At 41.3% G+C, this 22,853-nt stretch overlaps 1 protein-coding gene across 1 annotated transcript; it reads right to left on the bottom strand.

The window, feature by feature from the left end:
- Nucleotides 1-827: 827 nt before the first annotated feature.
- On the bottom strand, nucleotides 828-21,231 carry cables2b (Cdk5 and Abl enzyme substrate 2b). Its single transcript, XM_088291123.1, has 10 exons — nucleotides 20,589-21,231; nucleotides 11,426-11,521; nucleotides 9,616-9,693; nucleotides 8,677-8,782; nucleotides 8,436-8,604; nucleotides 6,043-6,140; nucleotides 4,903-5,009; nucleotides 4,662-4,781; nucleotides 4,293-4,377; nucleotides 828-3,392 (listed from the first exon to the last, which is right to left on the bottom strand). The coding sequence occupies exons 1-10, from the start codon at nucleotides 21,152-21,154 to the stop codon at nucleotides 3,249-3,251; spliced, it is 1,569 nt and encodes a 522-aa protein (XP_088147249.1). The 5' UTR covers nucleotides 21,155-21,231; the 3' UTR covers nucleotides 828-3,248.
- Between the last annotated feature and the right edge of the window lie 1,622 nt (nucleotides 21,232-22,853).

The raw sequence follows: 22,853 nt of genomic DNA, 5'->3' as shown, positions 1-22,853 counted from the left end.
GCACACAAAAAGGAAAGTAGGAATGCTGTGGTCATTGTGTTGCCTTATTTGGAGCAGCGCTTGCAAAAGTGCATGTGTCCGTTTTTCCTTTTGTTGTCTTTTCATTCAACTAGAAAAGTCAGAGAGATAGCAAATCAAATAAGTGAGAATGCGGCGTATCTGTCCAATCAGTGTTATCTTATTTGAGCCATGCACATACAGCTTTTTGAGGTGCAACACTATTGGACAACTCTGCCATTAGAGAGTTGATCATTTTCACGTTTGATTGCCGCTGTCACGGTAGCCTTCAAATCGTATTATTTAATGTTGTGGTCGTTTGTGTGTCTAATCCTCGGAACAGATCTCGTTGCAGAACACCACTGAGCCACCACGGTATTAAACAGACGACATGATTTGAATGAAAAGCTCTGTGATAGTTTCGATCCAGTCCAACGTAATGTTGAATGTTTGTTGCCATCTAGTGGCCATTTGGGGCATCGCAACAAGGAACAGTTTCAAATGCTTGTCAGGACTTTTTACGTTCGTTCGATCCTCTGAGCCTTCATATAGACGAAGAAGTATTCATAGTAAGTAAGAAGCCCATTTGGACAAAGGAAGAAACAGAGAAAGTACAGTACAGTAAAGGATAGATAACTGAACAATTATTATTTGTGCTTTCTTACTTCACACCACTGCATTTAAACCTACCACATTAATTAGTAGTGCAATTGCTTACCAAGTACTTCTCATATTAATGTAAGTAAAATCAAGATATTCCGTCAGAAGTGAAAGTTTGTCAAAATGTCAAATGCCAAGGAAAATTCAAGACAATTCAAAGTGAGCTCACATGTCTTTTAGGAAAATAAACATTTAATAAACATCGGCAGTTATCTTGAGCAGGTTGGCATTCATCTAACAAAATAAAGTATCACAGGTCTATTTTCTAAGCTGAGTAAGAAACAGTCGGTTCCGGGAGCTACAGCACGCTGCAAATATCCACATGTTGACATTATGTAACAAAAACATACACAGGGAAGATGGATAAAAGGTGGCTTAGGGTGGTTTGCATCCAACGTAAAAGCAGTGTTGAACAAATCATGCAAGTGACTCACAGTGGCGACCCTTGATGGGCCAAGATGAAAAGTTGCAACAACTTTGTCAAACTGCATGATCAGTTCAGGACCAATTCCAACCAAACATCAAATTCAAATCATAAACACATTGACAATGAGAAAGTGACACAATTTCAGTAACCATTTTTTTTCGGTATGTGTGTTCGGAATGTTTGTGCTTTAAATGAACTTTGTGAAAGAATGGGGAATGTCATGAAATGTTCAGCTCGGGGGGCTGACACGTTCAATCAACATGGATACTGATACATTTATATTACATTGTACATTGAAACTGAAACAGTCAGTTGAAAACAAACAAAATGTGACCTTGAAATAAATGAAATATAAAAAATGCTCATAAACAAATGGAAGATAAGTAGACAAAGTTAAAACACAGGCTTTGTTTTAAATAATGTACGTCAAATAGTGAAGGATGGGAGGAAGGCTGCATAGAATCAAGTCTCTAATGTAGAGAACTCAAAGTTACACCACATCTGGAAGACATTCGACTACCCGACGCTGCAAACATCAATCAGTGAATAAATAATCGACTTCAGTGAGCGCCAAGATTACAATATAACCCCAAAAATATAGGTAGAAAAATATCATAGTCTGTTTGTGTTTTCAATTTCAAAGAGGGAAAGGGCAGGAAGGGCGGCTGACTGCGGCTCCTTCGATGTGTGGCACCACAAAGAAGGACCAACCGTGACCACGACCAAACTTGGGAGTAAAAACTCATTGATGGAAATGCAGGTGGAACTTTCTGCTGATACGCTTCCCTCCCACCCACTTCTAATTTGGACTGCAAAACAAGTTGCTTGTTCAGATGGTCTGCACATTTAAAGGAGGGCTTCTCAAACCTTTGGGCTCTGCATGGGCACATTTTATAGGGCAGGTGATGAGGGAAGACTTGCAGATAGCTGAAGTTGGAGCAGAAGACAATGATTGGCATGATTGGTTGAACATTTCACAGGAATCGCCCGGAATCTTTGGTGGACAACTGGCTTTGTCTTGCTTCTTCAGGTCGGGCACCGGTGCCATTCTTTGGCGTCACATGAAGACCGGTCGCCTCGCTTTGTCAGACCCATTCAGCATGTGCTCACAGAGATCATGTGACTCCACATGTGAATTGTGGCTACCATCAGACTTTCTCGTCTTGGTCATCCACTAAAAAGTTGAGTGCAGGCAACCGGGTTGGTTGTTGAAGACGTTTCACCTTGCGTCCAAAAGGTTTTTTCAGTTCTACAGCTTAGGTGTGGAGTCCTCCTGTTAACGGAATATCATACGTCTTTGGGGGCTTTCACCCTTGGGTTGTCGTTGCCGGTGCATGACTCTGTACCAGGTTTTCGTGTTTTCGGAGCACATATGTGACATGGTTTGCATGTCGTGGAAAGGTCCTAAATCTGCTGTTAAATAAATTAGACTGCGTCCAACCACTTTTAACAAAATGGCGCCAATTGAAGACTGGGTAGGTTTCGATACGCCTCAGAGCTTTTCAGATTGCCTCATTGTATGAAGCGAGAGAGTTTAGAAAGTAGCTGAAAATGCGACTCTACGTCGTCGCTTGCCACTCCTACATCACAATATAAGTAGGAAGCCGGATTGAAAGATTTTCCCTGCTACAAATAACGTTCCCACATTAAGTCTGTAACAGTCCATTCAATACCCTCAGAACTGGCGAATGAGCTTTTTGCGTAACAACCGGCAGATTGCGACCGCAGCACCCACGGAGTGAGACAATCTTTGGGGGAGAGACGTCGTGTCAGTTGTAAGATGGTGGTTTCGAAAGTAGTTTGACTTGGCTGTCATCTTTCACACCTCTCTCAAACCTGCGGATTTCTCTGTCCACAATTTGGCCATTGTTGTTCTCGAGGGAACGTCGCTTCTTCTTTTTCAGATTTGAATCAACTACAGACTGGACACAAGTAGGTTGCCGTCATATGCCGTTTGTGTGCGGATTGATCGAGCTCTCTAACTGCACTCCTTACAAAACAGACAGAGCACAATTGGAGCAGAGATCCCACCAGAATACCACTCAGCTGACCCACAAGGACTTATAAAAGACAACAAAATATTTCTCTTCTTCTCATATGAAAAATAAATGGCGCCCTTTTTCCCCAATGCTGTGCAAATCAGCGGTGAAGGAAGGGCGCCAAGCTACAACTGTTGCTGCACCAGCCGCCTGTAATGTGGCATGACTTTACTTTCTGGGAGATAGAGCGCCATCTCCAAGGCCACCAGGATGGTGAACTCAAAGCTTATCAGCTCCCGCCTGCCGATCCTGAAGCGCTCCTCCAGCTTCTGCTCAAGACACAACACACACAAGGTTTTTGAAACTTTTTTTTTTTTTTTTTTAAACTTCACTTTCACTGAACTTAATTTTCACTATTTCGTTATTTTTATTTTGTTTTCTGCATTTTTTTGCCACACTTGCTAATACTTTTCCATGCCTTCATTCTTTAATCCAGTGGAAATCATCTACTTCATCACAGCACTTTAGCTTTAAAAAACGTGGTTAGAAATGTAGCAAATCACCCGCACAAAAAACGGAACTTGTGATCCCCAAACCACAAAATGATAACTGTATTTCCAGTGCAAGGTAACAAACATGAAAAGATGGGGGTCAGATGCTGTGAAGTTTGCTGCTGCCATCTAGTGGTAAAATGTCTGAAGCTCAAGCTAAAGTCAAACCTTTGTTTGCATCACAAAGAAAAAAAAAAAAAGAAAATGGAGCATCTTGAAAAACTCTTGAGTTGGGGCACTTAGAAGTCAAGGTGCCATTTTACGATAATCTTATTAGAATAATACTTGAATCTTTCTTTTCACAAATTAGCCACAAATTCAACAAACCCACAACTTTCCTCTGAAACCCTTCACACTTGACATTTTTTGGCTTTTTGAAACCGCCCGAGATGCCATAAGTTTGTGCCAATCGGTTGTCTAATAGGAAAGTGGTAGAATAAAGCATGTCAATGTGATACATGTCAAAAGGGACAACCTTTATACATCGGGGAGGAGTCCGATTTAACCTGCATTTTTAGTCCCTGTGTTTGTTATTCATGGCAGGGCTCGGCTCATGTTCTTGTAATACACAACTGGCATCAAGATACAGAAATTGCAACTCACATACGCATGAAAAGTGTGATTTTTTTTTAAATGCTTCTGTTTTGGTAAATTGCTGCGTGCGTGTGCGAGTCTTACATCAATGAGGTGTTTGACCTCCTGTTTCCTTAGATCACTGCTGATCTTGGCGGCCAATAGGATGCAGGCCGCTGACACCAACTTCCTGTTGAATAAAACAAAATGAAAGGGAACGTTTTAATTGAAGGGCTCATTTGAAGAAAAGAAAAAAAAAAAAGAAAAAATCAACTTGAGTTGTAATTATGACATCCCAACACTAAACGGGGCCAACGAGTCAACATGCCCAGTTGACTCTTGCTTTTGGAGGGAAAAAAAAATCACTTCTGGTAAAAATATTTTTCTGACGCTTTCAGTCCATTTTGGAAATAACCCAGCTGTTGGTGACTGAAGTAAGAATACTTGAGTGCCCAAAGGCATAAGCAGGCCGACCTGTTGTGTTTGTTGAGTCGCCCCTGCAGCACCAACTTCTCAAAGTAAACGAAGGCCATTGCGACGGTGGCGGGCTGCAGGCCGCAATCCTCGCCCACCGACCGCATTTCTCGCTTCAGACTGAAACGCACAGAAGCCAAAGATCCCTTGTGATTTGCAGCAAGCGCAACCAACCATTGCAAAACGCGTTTTGGCTTGGCCACTTTCAGAAAACGTTTGCGCCTTGACGTAATCACTTTACCTGCGAATCTTACTCAGGGTGAGTTTGATATGAGGAAACTTCTCCTTGAATGTCTCGTTCATGTCTTTCTTCAGGTCGGATGGTTTCACATATTCAATGACGGTGGTCTGTGAGAAGGGAAGAAAAAAAAACAAAAGATGTTTTGCTTTCGAGCAGTTCACAGCCAATGGAACCTTCCAATGGAGGAAAAAAGCGAGCCACTGAATGTGCCACGCACGTGCACACATACACGTCGTACACACACGGCTCAGATCAGGAGAGGCACAGCTCATCTGCTGTGGTAAAAATCCGCCAGGATGGATTAAGCAGTAGTGTGTGTGTGGGTGTGTATGCGTGTGTGCGTCCCTTTGGAATGGATCCCACTAAGCTTCTGCCTATCGGCACTTCATTAAGCTGACATGAAGGCGCTCTGTGTGCGTCTATTCGCCACTTCTTGACTCTTGCAAATGATTTTTCCAACATCATTTTTACCTTTTTCTGAGAGGACATTTCAAAGAAGCTTTAGATTGAGGTCAAAACAAGAAATATAGCAAAATAATTTAAATGTATTATTTCTTTTTAATTTAAATGTATTTATTATTTTTTTATTCTGAAAGGCCAAATAATACAACTTGAAAGAGTACTCAGGTTTCTTCACAGCACATCTGTGACATGTTTTTGCCATGAAGCAACAATTACAGTACATGAGGACTTCATGCTTGAATTCAATGAATTCCTTCTTCTCCTTCACCTTCTTAAGAGCTATGGTTAGAAAAAAACGACGCTGCACAAAAAATGGAAAATGCCTGCAAACTCGACTGTCGCTTTCACTTGCTTGAGGAGGTAACCACGTAAACTGAGGCCAGGTTTTGTCAAGTTTGTTGCCGCTATGTCATGGTAAAACGTCTGCAAGGCTGCTGTATACCAAGTTTTTGCTCACAGCATAAAGCAAAAATAAAAAATAAAATCATTTGTTGAGGCACTCGGGGAGTCACTGCAGAGAATAAACAGATTGTATTTCAAATATTGACTGTGGATGGAGTTGGCCAAATTGAGAAGATTATTTCATGAATGTTGCAAAAAAGGGCAAAAGAGAAAAACCATGCAAGATCCGTTCCAGTGAATCAAAATGCTTCTTCCACTATGGAAAAATGTTCTCACCATGTAGGAGGCGAAGATCAGCACCCGCTTGTGTTTGCCACAAGGCCATTGGGGATCACTGAGGATGTTTGGGTCGTAGTCTGTCACGTCCTCCAGTGCTGCAAAACAGGAGAGATGCACAAAATCTAATTTGGGCCACCTTTGTTGGTCTTTTCTCGGCATAAGAGCAGGCATCAGTTTAGGTCAAGTGCTGATTGGAAAGGTCAACAGTGGAAGCTAGAAACTCCTGCATCCCAATATAAGGGAGATGCCCAACCTGTTTTTGGGCCACGACCTCTTTCACCGTCCACAGTTATTTTGATGAACCGGCACAGAAACAAACAAAAATGAATTCATTATTTCAAATGCAGCTCACCTTGCCATGAATGGAGATGTAATTAGTGGGAGCCTTACGCTTGTTTTTCTTCATCCCATCTTTGTCCCATGTTGTGGTCATGCGAGATAAAGAACTATGTCAACTATGTTTTATCCACTTAAGAATTTGGTTTTTGTGGCCTTCATTGAAAATCTCGCTTCACAAAATGTAAGCCGCAAGGAAATGAGTGCTTTTTGGCAATTCTGAGGGTTGTTGCTGCATTTGCAAGCTTGTCGCTTTATATTAATAAGCAGCTGTCATGTACAAGTTCTTACTAATTCTTGGCTCTTCTTCTCTTTTATTATTTTTTTCCCCCTTTCCGAAGACTCTGGCCAAAAACTGTGGGCTAATGTTTTGACTACTGTGTGACGTGACATAGACAAGTGGGTGAACTGTGGACAGTGGCAAAGACGGATCAACCGAATTTCAAAGTTGTTAGACTATGCATATTGTCTAAGTCACTGTCACAATATCAGAAAAACATAGCAGTGTGCGTGCTAAAAATTGTATTCTTTCTTTATGTTTGCATATGTTGTCATCCGAGACTGTAAGGTCTGCAGAGATTGAATCCAGGAAACTGGTGTCTTCTTGTTTGTTGAATTTGTTGTTTTCTTGCTTATGGCAATTATGTCATTAAAAATAGCTTAGGTAATTGCTGGTCGGCCATTATGCTATGCAAAAAAATAAAACATCTTTCAGGCCCGAATGACCAACAACATCATTTTTGTTCACGGTTTCTGAGTGGCCCAGTACCAAATGTGCTACATATTGTATCGACCGGACATAGAAAATGGGTAATATTGTACGTAGGATGGATAAATGTAGGATGTAAAAACACAGCACAGCATGAATGTGGAATGAGAGCGCAATCATGAGAACAGCTGCGTTGTGTTAATGAAGGTATTTCGACTCAGTGACTAATAACAAGTCGTTGCACATGTCACATATGTTGTGTTTATACGCAGGCACAGCTGCAGCAAAACGTCCTGTGTTCGGGTTTGTTTTCTTTTTTAGCATCCTTCCTTCCTGTGAGTTTCTACTAACTGCAATCTTCTTCCGGCTATCGCAAAGCAGTGATGTGACAAGATTTCCCCCAAAATGTGCTCCTGAAAATGTTCACTAAAAATGCGTTTGTAGTGAATAACAAATACAGTAAGTGGGTTGGGTATTCATCGACTCCCGAATTACTAGAATTAGCAATTTGAAAAGATTTCCAAAAAATTACAGTCAGTAAAAATGTGGTTGGAACGGACACTTCAATCTGATTACACCATAGCAAGAATTTAGAGATATGCATGATGAGAGTTTTTTTTTTTTTAATCTCTGAAATAATTGCACTTTTGGGGAGGTTTTTGTGTGATATTGCCTACAGAAAATGTGGTCAAAAAATGCCTTAAATTCAAATAAATTAAGCCCTTTTCCAATTGATCAACAATTTTCAGTTCAAAATATCCATCAATTGGTTTGGCCTGAAATTCTGAGGGGCTATTAAAACTGACACGTCCAAATAAGTGTGTCTTTTCATGTTGTTATATCACTTTGCCTAAAAACTTAAACTAAAAAAAAAATATGCTTTCCGATTTGTTTTATGCACTCCCATGAGTCTAATCACTGTATACTGATTAATATTGTGTTTGTGGAATAAGAATGAAACTGAAAAAAACAATTTTCATCCACCTGTTATCAATTGAAATTTACTTCCCAGTGCCCACGGGATTGCCGTGCGGATATCACGTGACCAAATCCAGAAAACACTTGAGCCAGCTCACTGAATATCTGGAACAGGCTTGCGACAAACTCAGCAAAATACACTACATGATATGCCAAATCAAATCTCATTAAAAAAAATGTACCATTGATGGTTGACTCAAATGACATGATGGCTTGAAAACAAAAGAACTGAATTCTAAAACATTTGTCCTAATTGGAAGTTTGTTATGTACACAGAACATGAAGATGAGATTGCAGTCACACTGGATGTGTGTGGGGGTGTGTGGGTGTGTGTGTGTGTGTGTGTGTGTGTGTGCACATGTTCTACCAAGGTCGAGTCCCACAGCGCTGTTGAGCCTACTCGGGGGGAAACTCCGGCCGGGCATGCTGTGAGCGCTCCTGGAAACGGGAATTTGCAGCGTCAGGTCGCTGGCGGACGACGGCTTCTGCCTGACCAAAGCGTTGGTGGGGTACAGGAACTGGGCGTACGACACCGACTGGGCAAGACGCAAAGGAACAGTCACGTGGGAATTTACTTTTGTGACGTGGGCGGCCGGGTGTTGACATACCCTGCTGTATGTCTCCATGTGGAAACCTTCCAGTCCCATCATCTCCAAGGAAGTGGAAATATTCCCTGACGAGTGTCTCCGCCGGGGATGGTTCAACATTGGCTCACTAGAGACAGAAAGGCAGAGGAAAAACATTCATTTGACTGGAGAGCAGCCTCATTCTTTCCAGCCCTTCCTTGCAAATGGGCTTTTAACACGGATTTCAGTCCATTATTGCTAAAATTCAATAGGATGTGAAAGAATACAGTGCACGTTTTAGCATGAATTGCAAAGCCTGGTGCGCAGGACTGCCCTCGGGTAAGGACCACAAACATGCCTTTGATGTTCTCATCAGAATCACTTGGCTGTCATGAAAATGGAGGAGAAAAATAAAAAAGGTCTTAATATAAGCGGCCAAAAATGTACACATAAACCAGTATGTGTTCAACCAGTAATAAACCAGTAATATGTTCAACCTGTCAGAGTGGAATGTCAATTGGCATAAAAATCTTTCAAAATTCTAAATCACAATCCATTTGTTGCACAGTAGAGAACTGAATCGTGTCGCGAAGTGAAGGTCTACTATTAAATGCTTACATTAACCAAAATGTTCTACCCTGTCAGCAAGCTCCCATTTTTTTTTGCTGATGTTATGTACATTATCTGCCTACAGTTCATTAAAAAAAAGAGTGGAAGCTGACACATAAATATGATGAATAAGAAGTTTAATGGAAAATTTCAACTTCTGGAGCGGAGGGGATGTGAAAGTCTCAAAGCACATTATGCGGGTATTAACTCCTCATAGGTTTGATTATTTATCGACCGTAATTATTTATTTATTAGATATATAGATAACATAAAAATACAATTTGGAAATATTTTTATCATTCAGCGTGGACGTGAATGTCTTGAAGTGTGCATTTGTGTTGTGTGTGTGCATGCGTGCGTGCGTGCGTGTACCTGAGGTAAAAGCTTTCTCCGTACGGCAGGACAGAGAAGGCTGCACACAGGGATCTTTTAGCGCAGATCAACACGATCCTGAAAACAAGAAATCATGCGACGGCAATTCATCTTCCTCCCATCACAGTTGTGAACATCCAACTCAAATCACATTTGTCCTACTGTCGTGAAAGAGTGTTTGCATTTGGCTGGCTCTGGACGCACGCACATACACAAACGAGCACTGGGTTCCCATGATGCATGGGAAAGTCAAGACTCGGCCGTCTGGGGGGATTTGACTGAACAGGATATTGACTTCCATACTCGTTTTGTGACAGCAGCAGGGCGGTTTAGTGCATAATTGCATGATTTATTTCACTATGAGCTACAATAAGATATATATTGACACAAAGGCCATTTTTTTTGTCAACTCTTCAGGTCACGACAAAGATTCAGACAGCTGAAGCGGTGGCTTACAACACAAGGTACCACAACACCCATCTTGATTTTTCACGGCTGTGGGATGACATTGTGACTAGTGATCTACAAACAGCTGCGCCGCTTATAGCTAAATCTATTTTTGGAACAATCAGCCGTGAGTCTATTATTACCGAACGATTCATTCTTGTTCGCCTGACCCAGAGGTCAGATTTGTTCATTCTGCAAGGAAGTACAAGAATAGAATATAATAGAGGAACAATTATGCTGAAAACAATCACAATAGGAGACAAAGCAATGGCTTGGAAAGTGACAAGTTGCTTCAAACGAGAATAAATACGAGTAATAATATGATCCGATACATTTCACATCAGTTTCTTGGCTCCACTGGGATGAGTCGTCAACTCATTTTCCTTGCAGCAGAATGAATATTTGCTGCAGATATTTTTTCTTTAAGGAGAAAGAATGCAGCTGCCCAATGAAAATTTGGTTTTCTTTTTTGCGGTTTGTCGTATCAAAACAAACAAAAAAAAAAATACACGCCAATAGATATAAAATTCTCTTTTCATGAACTCATTTACTGCCATTGATGCCGCAAATGGAATCCAAACATTCACTTCCATTGACGTTGAGACACGTCATTTTACTGTCAAACAGACCGCATGTGGTGTGTTGTGATCAGGACAAAGTGCTACTGAGATCTTGGACGAATGACGAAGATGGAGGTGGTTGCATGAGAAGCAACTAAACTGAACATCCAGTGAGTCCCAAAGAGTTGCTGATTGTGTCTTACTATTATTAAGTAAATGATTATTTTGGTATCAAAAGCCATTCTTAAATAATTTTTTTTGCTGTTTTATAGTTTAGATGTTCAAGGTCTCACTAAATCGAAAAACATTAGCATCCAAAACACTGTCTGCATGACTTATTTGTTTTCACAAAAAAAAAAAATAAATCCTGAAGTTTTTGGGAGAAACCGCTGCTTTTAATGAAACCAGCCTTTATACTGCTGATTATAAAATAAATAAATAAGTAAATAAAATCAACAGATCATCCACAGTAGGAGATACGCTAACATTAGCTGTAAGCATTTTGGCACCCTGCACTAGCTTGACATTGGCTGACTTGAGCTTGGCCTCGTGTTTCTTGAATTTTGAAAAATCCTGCTTGCGGTCACTTGTCATAGCGTTGCTTTTAAATGCACCCGAGATGTCCTCATGTTCCCCTCAAAGCAAATAGGTGGCTCATATTACAGTTTATGGTTTGTCTCCCGCTAACACGGCAAAACTTGCGCCCTGACACATTTGGCGCAACAAATGATTAACATGTTTAAGATGTCATTTTGTCAACAGACCACAAATAGCGTACTTGTGAGCAAGCGTTTTTGTCTCACCTGCTGCCCCTCGTGTCGTACTGCTTCATGTTTTTAATGAAGTGGATCTTCTTGGTGTGTCGCGGTCTGGGAGAACCGCCTGAGAGATTTCGGGTCCTGGAAAAGAAAAACATGAATCAAGTTCTCAAAAAGCAACACAAACGACACGACACACAGACAAACTGACTTGACAATGTGCATGTACAAATCTGGGACAAGCAACAAAACCATTTATACAGCAAACGTCCTTTTCGGACCCTGAGCATGTGATACCAAAACCTTCTTGATTCTTTTGCGTTCCTCTTTGGACAACTAAATTACCCTTTGGAGTACTTTATGGCACTGAATAACATTTTGCAAAAGTGTAGACACCCTGGTGAAAAAAATTTGGTGGACTGAACTCATTTTTGTATTTTGACAATAATATCAGGGTTAAAGTGTTTTTTTTTATACTTCAACAATATGATTACTGTATGACTGAGTATATAGATCGACACTGCAGTCAATGTTCGCAGTGTGGCATTTGAAAAATTTCACGCATTTGCAGATTTAAAAAAAAAAATCTCCATTTTTATTTCTTGCTGGTTGATCATTTTAGAAAGAAAGCACCCAGCACGGCAGTTATTTGGCGCTCATCTACTCCAAGCGTTTGCTGCAGCGACCATCTGCTAGAGGTTGTATGGCGGTGTTGACCTCGCGGATTAAAACAACTCCACATAAAAAAAATCAGGCCAAGGAGATCGGCTCAATGACATCACAGAAGTTATGCAACAGCTGTGACATCATCACAACAGACACACAGCAGCACCTGCACTGAATCAAATGGCACGGTGCGTGTATTCCCGCATTAGCGCTCCTTCAAAACAGTTTCAAAAGCATGCTTGTGCTTCTTTTATTTCCACATGGCATATCACTGGTATGAAATCGTTTCCAAGCCATTTCTATTCTGCGATTTTTGAGGTGGAAGAAGGAATATAATGTTAATCAAGAGGATTCCCATCATTAAGAGAACTAGGAATTACATTTTGCAAAGGGGCAGAATTCTTGACGAGAGCCAAGCCAACTCATAACGTTTTGCTAACACGCATGAATTTAGAAAAAGCATTTTGTCTTGTTTCAGGAAATTGCGACGTGGGAATATGTGTGATAGCGAAAACACATTTGAAACAAAATGAAGCCGTCATTAAAATGACATATTTTCACTTTAAAACTGATCATATGAAGTGTGCACCAACTATCAACTCATTGTCGCCGTTCCTTTTCAGAACTCCCAAATATATGGATAAGTGGGAAATATAATATTATTGACAGTGAGGTATAGCCAATAAAAACTGTAGATGAGAGTAGAGTATTATCAGGCCAAATCATCTCAGCCCTCTTCCCTAAATAAGAAATAAAAATGCTGTTAACATTAGCGCCATTATTGTCCTTTTTATGGGTCTCTTTTTTGGCGTTGGAAAGTTGGTAAAAACTAAATGTTGGCAACAATGCAGACACAAGCCATAGCTCTTGTTCGCTACTTTGCTTATTCTAGCATCCACGTCTGCGCATAAAATCAAAGCACAACTTTCAAAATAAAAGCAGTGCATATTTTGCATTTTACTTTGACTTCATGGTCACGATGAGGGCCGGTGAGAGGCTGCGGGAGGGCCGGTTGTGGCCACATTTTACCCAAGTCTTACTTCCAGACACCAGAGAAGTACGACACAAGATATGACACTCACACGCATGCAAACGTCACGTCATCTTTTTTAATGAAAGTTCTTATCGTGGCTGCTCACCATCCCGCCAAGCGCTTATCAACTGAAGAGAGCCACCAATCTATCTTTAGGGTTTACTGTAACCCGTCACATGATGGGATTTTCTCAGCCTTCACATTTCCACGGAAATCACCATTCCAGGACAGTCTGGAGGATATTCAGGAATGTTCCATTTGTGTGGGAATGACAGCCGAATGAAGATATATAAACACACCAAATGACAAGTTGGCAAAGAAGAAAAACTGAATAGATGGACCGATGCTAATTTAAGCGCTAGCAATCTATCGTGTTTTGGTTCAACTTAAACAAGAATCAGTTCTAGTGGGAAGAAAATGAGCTGAACAGAGCTGATGTGCAAAAGAGACAAGCTTTTGCTTCTTTTTATGAGTGAGTACAATCAGACGTTCTCGTTGGTGATGGTGCAAGCTGATTTACAAATGAGTTTGGTTGGTCTCCGGAGGATAAACTACAGTGTGTGTGCGTGTGTGTGTGTGTGTGTGAGAGAGTGAATATTTTTGTGTTGTTTGTGAGAGACAATATCTGAGCGGCAGATTCCATCTGCAGCCGCATTCTAATCAGCGTGACCTGCAGCGACCCTCTCCCATGAGAACCCAGCAGCTTCTTTTGTCCAGGATGTTGTGGAAACTTTGGTGGGAATGGAAAAATCTCTTCAGTGCTGCTGAGAATGATGATTGTTGTTTACATAAAAGACTAAGTGCACACAAATATCCCCAAGCTTTTGCTGACACTTTGGAGCTTTGATGCTGTGGTGACATGAATTTCACCATTGCTTGACAATTTGAAACCAATTGTGTTCTCAAATCATTTATGTATGCTTGTTGGGACGTCACTAATTAGAACTTGAGGGTGTCTCTGCATTTTGCCAATTCCGCTGCCATTTTCTTACTTTGCACTAAATTTGTCAGTCTGTCACGAGCCGCACAATGTCGATTAGTGTAGCTTTGCCCCTTGGAAAGACTCCAAATATAATTGTTGCGCCCCATCACCAACATCGATTAGTTTGCTCTCTCTTCTTGAATTACATTTTCTATCCTCCTGATAGGCCACGTTAAATGGACTACAAATGAAGAAATCCCCTCAAAGTATAATCAGATGTTAATGTTAACACAACTGTTGTTCAAGGTAGTGTACAATGCAAACAATTCCAAACAATTTCCAGGGGTTAAGATCTGCATGAAGTGTTTTTGTCAAAATATTCCAAAGAACCAAAAGTATCAGCTTTTTCACCCAATGATTATTTTTGATTCATTGATTACTTCGATTAAAGAAAATATTTAGTTTCCATCCCATTATTCAAAAACAGTTATTTGAGATGGAAAGTGCAGAAAATGCACAATAAAAATGATGATGATTCAGTTAATGGTTTTGTCTAAAAGACAGCCAAAACGTTGATCATCATTTTCCAAAGTCAAGGCAGATCTTTTTTTATTTTGAAAATGATCATTCTGCTTTCATGGAGGACTTGACAAACCGGGGAACAGTTTACACTTAAGAGGCTCAAATTTTGACACTTTTTACCAGTCCTAGTAATGTTGTCTCTTGCTCGTCAGTGAATTGACATGTGAATGCACGCAGTAACATCCTGCTCTGCTCATTATTCATCAAGTGTTAGCATTTCCACCAGACAGGGAGGGAGATATACTTAAATCCACTCCAAGTCAATCCGTAGCACGTACTGAGTGACCAAGCACCAGTTGGAGATTAAAAATCTTGTGCTTCAACCAACAAGCACACTCAAGGGCCGAGAGGGTCCAGGTGATAATCACTTAGCAGGCCTGCTGCCGTGTGTCTTGCATCACGACATACACACAATCTGCATCTGCATCAATATTCAGTTGGCAAGTCCAACAATAATGTGCAAGGCTTAAAATCTTTGAGGGGCAATTTGGCTCATCACCATTTGCAACTTGATTTGATGAACAACTTTCCAATTGTTTTGCGCGTAAACCCCAAGGACTTGAAGCATGGATTTTTGATTAAACTATAAAAATATGACAATACAATGAATAAACAATGTGCTTTCTTTATTTGTATAACCCGCTTTTTAGTTTGTAAATGTGCATAGCAGCAAACTGCATTTTTCTTGTCCAGAAACATTTTCCGTGGGGCAATTTCAGCCAAAACTTACTAGTGTGGCATAAGTAGCATCAAATTTCCCCGAACTTACCCTTGGATAGTGATTTTAAATTAGATCTGCAAATCAGTGTGGTTGTTCGATCCAGCTTCTTTCATCAGAGGCAGCTGACTAAAGTGAAGCCACACACTCATAAACAGTAATCCATGCTTTCGTTACCTCTCGGCTCGATTACTGTAATGCACTTTATTTTGGAGTCAGCCAGTCTTTCCTTAAAGCGCCTCCAACTGGTCCAAAACGCTGCTGCTCGCCTTTTAACTGGCGCTCGGAAGACAGAGCACATAAGCCCAATCTTGACCTGTCTTCACTGGCTCCCAGCGCACTTTAGAGTTCGCTTTAAGATATTTCTGTTTGTGTTTAAATCTTTAAATGGCCTCTCCCCGGTGTACCTCTCTGAACTCATCCACCCCTAAGCACCTGCCCGCTGCCTCAGGTCTATGGACCACATGCTGCTGGAGGTGCCGAGGACTCAGGGCAGCCTCAGGGGGGATCGTGCCTTTTCTGTTGCCGGTCTTTCTCTGTGGAATGAGCTCCCATTGAATGTTAGGCAAGCCCCCATTCTGTCCATTTTTAAAACTCTTTTGAAGACACATTTTTATTCTTTAGCTTTGAACTCAACATGACTTGGTCACTGTTACGCTGTTTTTCTGCTATCTACTGTAAATGTGTTTTAATTTGTGTTCTAATTTCCTGCTAATTTATATTACACCAAATGGAAAGTGATTTGTTACAGCTGCAGCTGTTGTGAAATGTGCTATATAAATAAAGTTGTATTGTATTGTATTGCATAATCATAATGCAGCAAAGCGCATCCTGCTTCAAACGCAAGTGGGATATAAAATAACATAAGAACTTTTCTCTAATCTCATCAGTACGGCACTAATATTAGTCGTTCTAGGCATAGGACATGACTGAGCACTGCTATATTTTCTGTCTACAGATTGTTGCTTCACTGTTTGTGTTCAGTCCATTACATAAAAACTAAAACATAGCAAAACAGATGGTTAGTGTGTCAGCATTAAGCCAGAAGGGTCAATCTTCAGGCAGTCTGGCTGTTTTTAAATATAGAATATTGGAAGAAAGATTCTATTTAGTTTTTGGGAGTGCCTTAAGAATGCTGTAAGCCTTTTTTGATGAATAGATTTGGCAAACAATTGGAAAATTGATGCTTGTTATGAAGTGTGTTGAGTTCAGAAACGTGTCTTGTAATGTGTCTGTCCAGTTCTTCTCAAAGAAATAGTTTAAGGAAATACATTACAGTACTGCAGAAATAAGGTCATGACGAATTGTGTGCGTGTGTGTGTGTGCATGCGAGCCCAAGTATGTGTGTGTAGTAAGGGTGTGGAGGGGAATTCAACTGTTTTCACTGGAAAAGTATGCATGTTTTACACACAGCAGAAAGAAAATGTCGGCTAAATTCCACCTCTCAATGATGTTGCTCATAATGACGTGTATGCATGCATGTGGAGTGTGGCGTGCAAGTTCATCGTCTATCTGCCCCACCTTTCTTGTCACTCTGTGTTTTCATGACATTGGAATTCTCAACATCCTCATAAAAGTGAATATTGGAGTTTGTGCAAAACATCAAGAGGGATTATTAAGTGGGTGTCTGCCGGCGGTGTTGACATTTATCACGCATACAAAATGAATCGCATTTGTGTTTTTTTCCATTTGCAGCTGAAGTTTACTGTAAAATGATGTAGCAAAGAGAATTAAACTGCATTTAACCATGGCTCATTAAATTTGTCTTTCAAACCCTTGTGCATGTAAAGTAAATAACTTAACAATGCAAAAAGGGACCAAAAAAGAGCTCTGCTTTTGAGGTGCGATAACTTTGTCATTTCTGATTTTTTTTTTTTTTTTACGTCCAACCTCTCAAAATGTTCTGGGGGATTAGACCTATCCATACAAATAAGGTTTTCTTTCTTTTTTTTTTTAATGCTCTCTATGAACCGTCACAATACTATTATGCTAAAAGCAAAACTAACTATGTGGTACATGCCATAATGTTTATTTGGCTCACACTTTTGTAACTTTACCTAGAAAAACGAGATATTGCTCAAATTTGCTATAGTTACTCAAAATGATCGCAGGAATATGCAGAGAAAGTCATTTAATGGAGGTTGGGGTTCATCATTCTTTGACTGTAAACGTGGAATTGGTACAGTAACAAAGTTACTTTTTTAGGGAACTGAGGCAACACTGCAAGTGAGTCACACAACGTCATTAAGTAATCAACCTAGAAAACAAACGACAGCTGGTGCCTGGTTTGGACTGATGAGCTGTTATGCGAGGCTCATTTTCACAGTCTCTCGTCACATGCAAATAGGTTAAGCGGTGTTTAGTGACACGGGCTTGAAACACTGCCAAAATGGAGACAAACAACAAAAGTGGGCCGGCAAGAGAAAACTTCCTTATTGGGTAAACACTTTTACTCGGGTTATCTTGACGACCTTATCTCATGGTCTTACTGTTGCATTTTTGCATCTTGTTTGACTTCATGATGTCTATATGTGGTTTTATCCACTCGCCCTCCCCCACTTCCTCTTTGCAGAGGCACCAGTTCACAATTCGGCATCATGTACCAACAGCCGTCATAATCGCCAAGTAACCGTCAATACAAGACATTTCAGGTGGCCAACATTTCTCTCTCCAATTGTTCAATTCAGCAAAAGTTCTCAAAGATATTTGAGAGAAGAAAATCCTATCCAAGTTGTCATCATTGGGCAATGACTGCAATGAGTCATCAGGCGTGACAAATGACAACGCAGACAAGGGAGGCCAAACTTTCCCTTACTTCAGCATCTCTGATGTTTGCTTTTTGCTCAGTTTGACTCATCAAAACTCAATCATTTAGACTAGTATAAACAGCACAAGAAGAAAAGAGACAAATAATTCCTTCCTATTCGTGATTAAATCCGGTAGTACAGAGGTTTCGTCCAGTGGACTTCAACAATTTAACAAGAGCTTTGTTGTCAAATTACAGTCTACATACGGGAAGCAGGCCTCCTACACGTTTGAGAGTTAAAAATTACATCCTTTTTCCAGACCCCAATCTCCTCTGACTTTTCAGCAAAAAGAAGAAAAAAAATAATAATATGAGACATTTGAAGAAGTAGAAGTGTATCATTGTGAGTCTTTGGTGAGCCCGTTTTTCTACCAGTCAGTGTATTGCCGTTTTGTTCTAATCGTCAATTTTGTTCTTTCGTGGGGATAATCACATCATTCTCATCTACGAGTTGATTGAAATTTTAGGAATTTAACTCTATGCACAGTTTTTCTCTCTTCATTCCTCAATTAGTCAGCAACATTCCATTCATCCGTTTGAATTACTTGTTTTTTATTGCTTAAACTGTCTAATTTCTGCCTTCGGGGAACTTTGCATGGATCAGAAAATTGGACACTGTAATTTTGCGCCGCCTGATTGTATAATCTAACGGCTAAGGGCGCTGTGCATTCATTTAGGGTGTACTGTACATTAACAGATGATGATGTACACTGATGTCATTTCCTGAGGAAATCAGAATCAAGTATTCACCCGCTCCAGCGCCCGTCGTGCCGCTCGGCGAAACTACAATGCCCCCGAATATTTTTTATACCCGCGAAGCACTGAATCCGCGAAAGGTGAACCGCGAAGTAGCGAGGGTTCACTGTATGTATAAGACCAAGACCTACAAAAAAGTCTCTTGGAGCAATGAGCTAGGTTTTACAGGAAGTCGGCCATTTTGAATTTACTTAAAAGGGGCCGGTCACCACAATGGACTTTGTGTAGAAATTATTATTGGGGCCCGAGCAGCGACCGCGGCGAGGTCCCTATTGTTTATGTAGAAATTATTATTAGGGCCCGAGCAGCAACCGCTACGAGGTCCCCATTGTTTTTGTGGAAATTATTATTATTATTATTATTAGGGCCCGAGCAGTGACCGCTGCGAGGTCCCTATCGTTTTTCTAGAAATTGTTATTAGGGCCCGAGCTGCGACGGCTGCGAGGTCCCTATTGTTTTTGTAGAAAATATTATTACTTTTATTATTATTATTATTATTATTATTAGGGCCTGAGCAGCGACCGCTGCGAAGTCGCTATTGTTTTTGTTGAAATTATTATTATTATTATTTTTCCGATTGTTCGATCGCATTTTTGACCCCCGAAACATGCACAAAAACTCACCAAACTTGGCAGTCTCATCGGGCATGGCGAAAAATTTGATATTTTAACGTCTAATATGAACAGGAAGTGAGTTATGAATTTTTGAAAGTCCGACTTTTGCCCTTTTTTGCATGTTTACAGGGGTCATTCTTTTGTACCCTGATCCTAGACCATGGTATAATACTGTGTGCTCTCATACAAACATTGGAGCTGCGCTTTCCAAGGATCTTCAAAAAGGAACATGGATCGAGATAAAAGATCTTTTTTGACATTTATAATTTTTTGTTTTAGAAAATAGAGTTGAAAACATAAATTTTATAATGTGTTAACTTTCAGATGTTATTGGTTGATGTTATGGCAACAACCAAATTTTGATAATTCTGCTAATCGCTATCCTGCTTGCCACAATTTGTCAAAACTAGCTAGATGTGTGTGAGTATGAAATACAATGGGCAGATTATTAGGGCTCCCACACACATATTAGGAACATATTAGGGGAGGGACAGGAAGTGTATGTGGCACACACCGTGTCTGTAAACCAACACATGCAGAGCAGCTCAGCTTCTGGCTAGACCTGGTTCCTTTTTGTATATTTTATGAATTTATCTTAAGGTCTCCTGTACCCCAATTTGGGGTCTTTTGTCTGTATGGTGTTGGGGACAACACTTGGAAAATAGCTTTTGCTAGATTGGTGCAAGCATCTTTTCAGGATATTGATTAATGTACGGTATGTGCACATTGTCGAAGAGTTCATTTTCAAGGACAACAAAAGAACTTATCACTCATGTGACAATTCTTGCATTCTATTCCTTTTTTTACTTGGTGGTGTTTATCATTCTGATCACTTACACACGTTATTTTAGAAAGTTATTTATACGACGTTTGCAAAGTTTGTTTTTTGTTTTAGTTGCTTATTGTTTGTCATTTTATACGGATAAATTACTTAACAAAAGTTATCATCACTTATACGTTATCGCTTTTTTTATTTGGAGGGGGTCCCTATTTCTTGGTGCCTCAGGGGCTGTGGAAACGCAACTGGTTTTGCGAAAGACCGAGTGACTGTCCGAAGTGGCCAACAAACAAACAAATAAGAAGAAGTTCTCCTCTCGTCTTTTGCGCTCACCTTTGCCTCAAGTCAGAGGACAGCGAGTTGCAGCTGTGTACCGACAGCAGCGTGGACGACTTCCGCGGTGCCACGGGTGAAGGCTGCAGGCTGCTGTTGGAAGCCGACGGTGAGGGCGAGAGCAGGTGGCTGTCGGCCGCCGAGGGCGCAGAGTCCCGGCGGCGACCAAGCAGCATCTCCGCGCCCCCCGCGTCGGAAGGCAGGACGACGATGGGCGGCACGGCCAAGAGCCCTGCGCCCGTCCGCTGTATAGTCGTCGTCGTTGGTTTCACGTCCCCGCTGCTGGCGGAAGCCGGCAAACTCGCCAAGCGTGTCCCGTCGTCGCTACGCGGCTCCGGGAGCGTGGCAGAAGCGAGCTCGCTCCGCTCCGGGAAGGCATCGACGCGCCGCTGCGTTCCTCCCCGCTCGGCTGAGCCGCTCCGCACCGGGCGGCCGTCCAGCGAGATGTTGGAGAGGAACAAAAGAGCAGCTCGTCTCCGGTTTGAATTCTCGCGGTTCCTCCGGATATGCTCCCGAGTCTGGCTTTTTGCGGCGGCTCCGTGCTGGCCGCAGGCGGCCGCCGCCATTCTGCGCGTCCCGGCGCGGACGTTGCCCAGCTGGGAATCGCACTCTCAACTGTCAAAATCCTTTTTACCCGGCGCGAGACGCCTTAAGCCCTCCCGCGCTCCAATTGGACCAAAACTGGCGTGCGTCATGACGTTTCTGTAGGCATTCTTCCGGGAGAAGATGACGCTGTCAAAAAAAAAAAAAAACACACACACGCACACACACACGCACACACAAAAAACATGACGCTGAAACTTTTTTTCAACCGAGAGACAATTATTGGGAAGTGACCCAGGTCCAGGACTACCATTTGCTCTAATGACCTTTAAGTTGAACTATATATATATATATATATATATATATATATATATATATATATATATATATATAAAATAACACTGACCATGTTATTGATATGCCAAATTTTTATACCAGACTGAGATTTCTATAAATCTCTGCAATTTCTTAAAAAGAAATTCCAATATTTGCTTGGAAATCACAATGTCTAATCACTAGTGAGCCAGAGGGCCCAGGGATAATCATGTGGTCCTTGGGTGCTATCATGTTGATGACTTTTTCATCCATCCATCCATCCATCCATCAGCTGAACCGCTTATCTTCACGAAGGTCGCAACCTTGCTGGGGCAAATATCATCTGTCTTTGGGTGGAAGGAATTGGTCACCAGCCAATCACAGGGCACACATTCACGCTCAGAATCACACCTCGGAGCAATTTAGAATGTTCACGAATGTTTGTAAACAGTTGGTGCCAGACTACTTTCGGGCGGCAGAATGTGAGCAATTAACTACCTCTGAGTAGAGCTGAAAAGATGACAAAGCTTGTCTTGTTTGTGGTGACAGGATGCTGAGGCATTAGCATTGTCACCTTAGCTCTGCCCGACAGCAGCTTTGATTGGCCGTCAGCACGTCGCTGTTATGAAACCACAGAGGATTTGCTCACACTGATCCCCACACTGACACCGCCGCGGCTGAGCCGACGGGCAAACCTGCTCCGCCTTGGCTGTCGAGTCGCTAAATATAGCCGACGGGGGGGACGCGCCACTCTGTAATCCTCCAGGACGAGCGTTTGTGGTCGCACGTGTGCCCTCTGATCGCACACAACTAAAAGGAACCAATTGAACTCCAAATGACTTTCCAGCTCTCACGGGCTGACAGCTGTTTCGTATCCAAAGCCGATATTGTGAGGATTTCATTTGTACAATGTTATGTCTACATGCATTTTAATATTTGCTTCTCACAGCATCTCCAGGGTGGCTTCAGTAGGGTCAAAGGTCAGCACCCCGAGTATTTGGCCTCCATGTTGTGTAGTCTGCCCTTATTGACCTCTTCACCATGATGTCACACATAATTCTGCATGTTAAATGACGCACTGGCCTGAATTTACATTTGGAAATTCAGAGCGCAATAACATTATCATCAAGGGACTGGTTTCTGAATTGACTTTCTGTCTTTCAGATTTATTGCATAGACATGCTTGATTGCTCAAATCAATAGCATGTTAAGACATCTAGGAGCAGGCGATCCATTATATGTTGCTAAATGACTCAAGGAAAACACGTGCAAACATTTTCTACATACCTGAGGCTGTGAGAACATGCCTTCCCAAACCCAATGTTGGCAGTTTGGTTTCAGTCTGTGCCTTTACGAGTAGTTTCTGCGTGTTGCAATCTTCTTTGTGCAACCATTTACGACATCCAT

This window comes from Idiotropiscis lumnitzeri, chromosome 3, assembly GCF_059441095.1.
Source record: "Idiotropiscis lumnitzeri isolate Australia: NSW breed Sydney's pygmy pipehorse chromosome 3, RoL_Ilum_1.0, whole genome shotgun sequence".
NCBI lineage: Eukaryota > Metazoa > Chordata > Actinopteri > Syngnathiformes > Syngnathidae > Idiotropiscis > Idiotropiscis lumnitzeri.
Note: the sequence above shows the minus strand (reverse complement) of the source record. Positions and strands in the feature narration are given on the sequence as shown.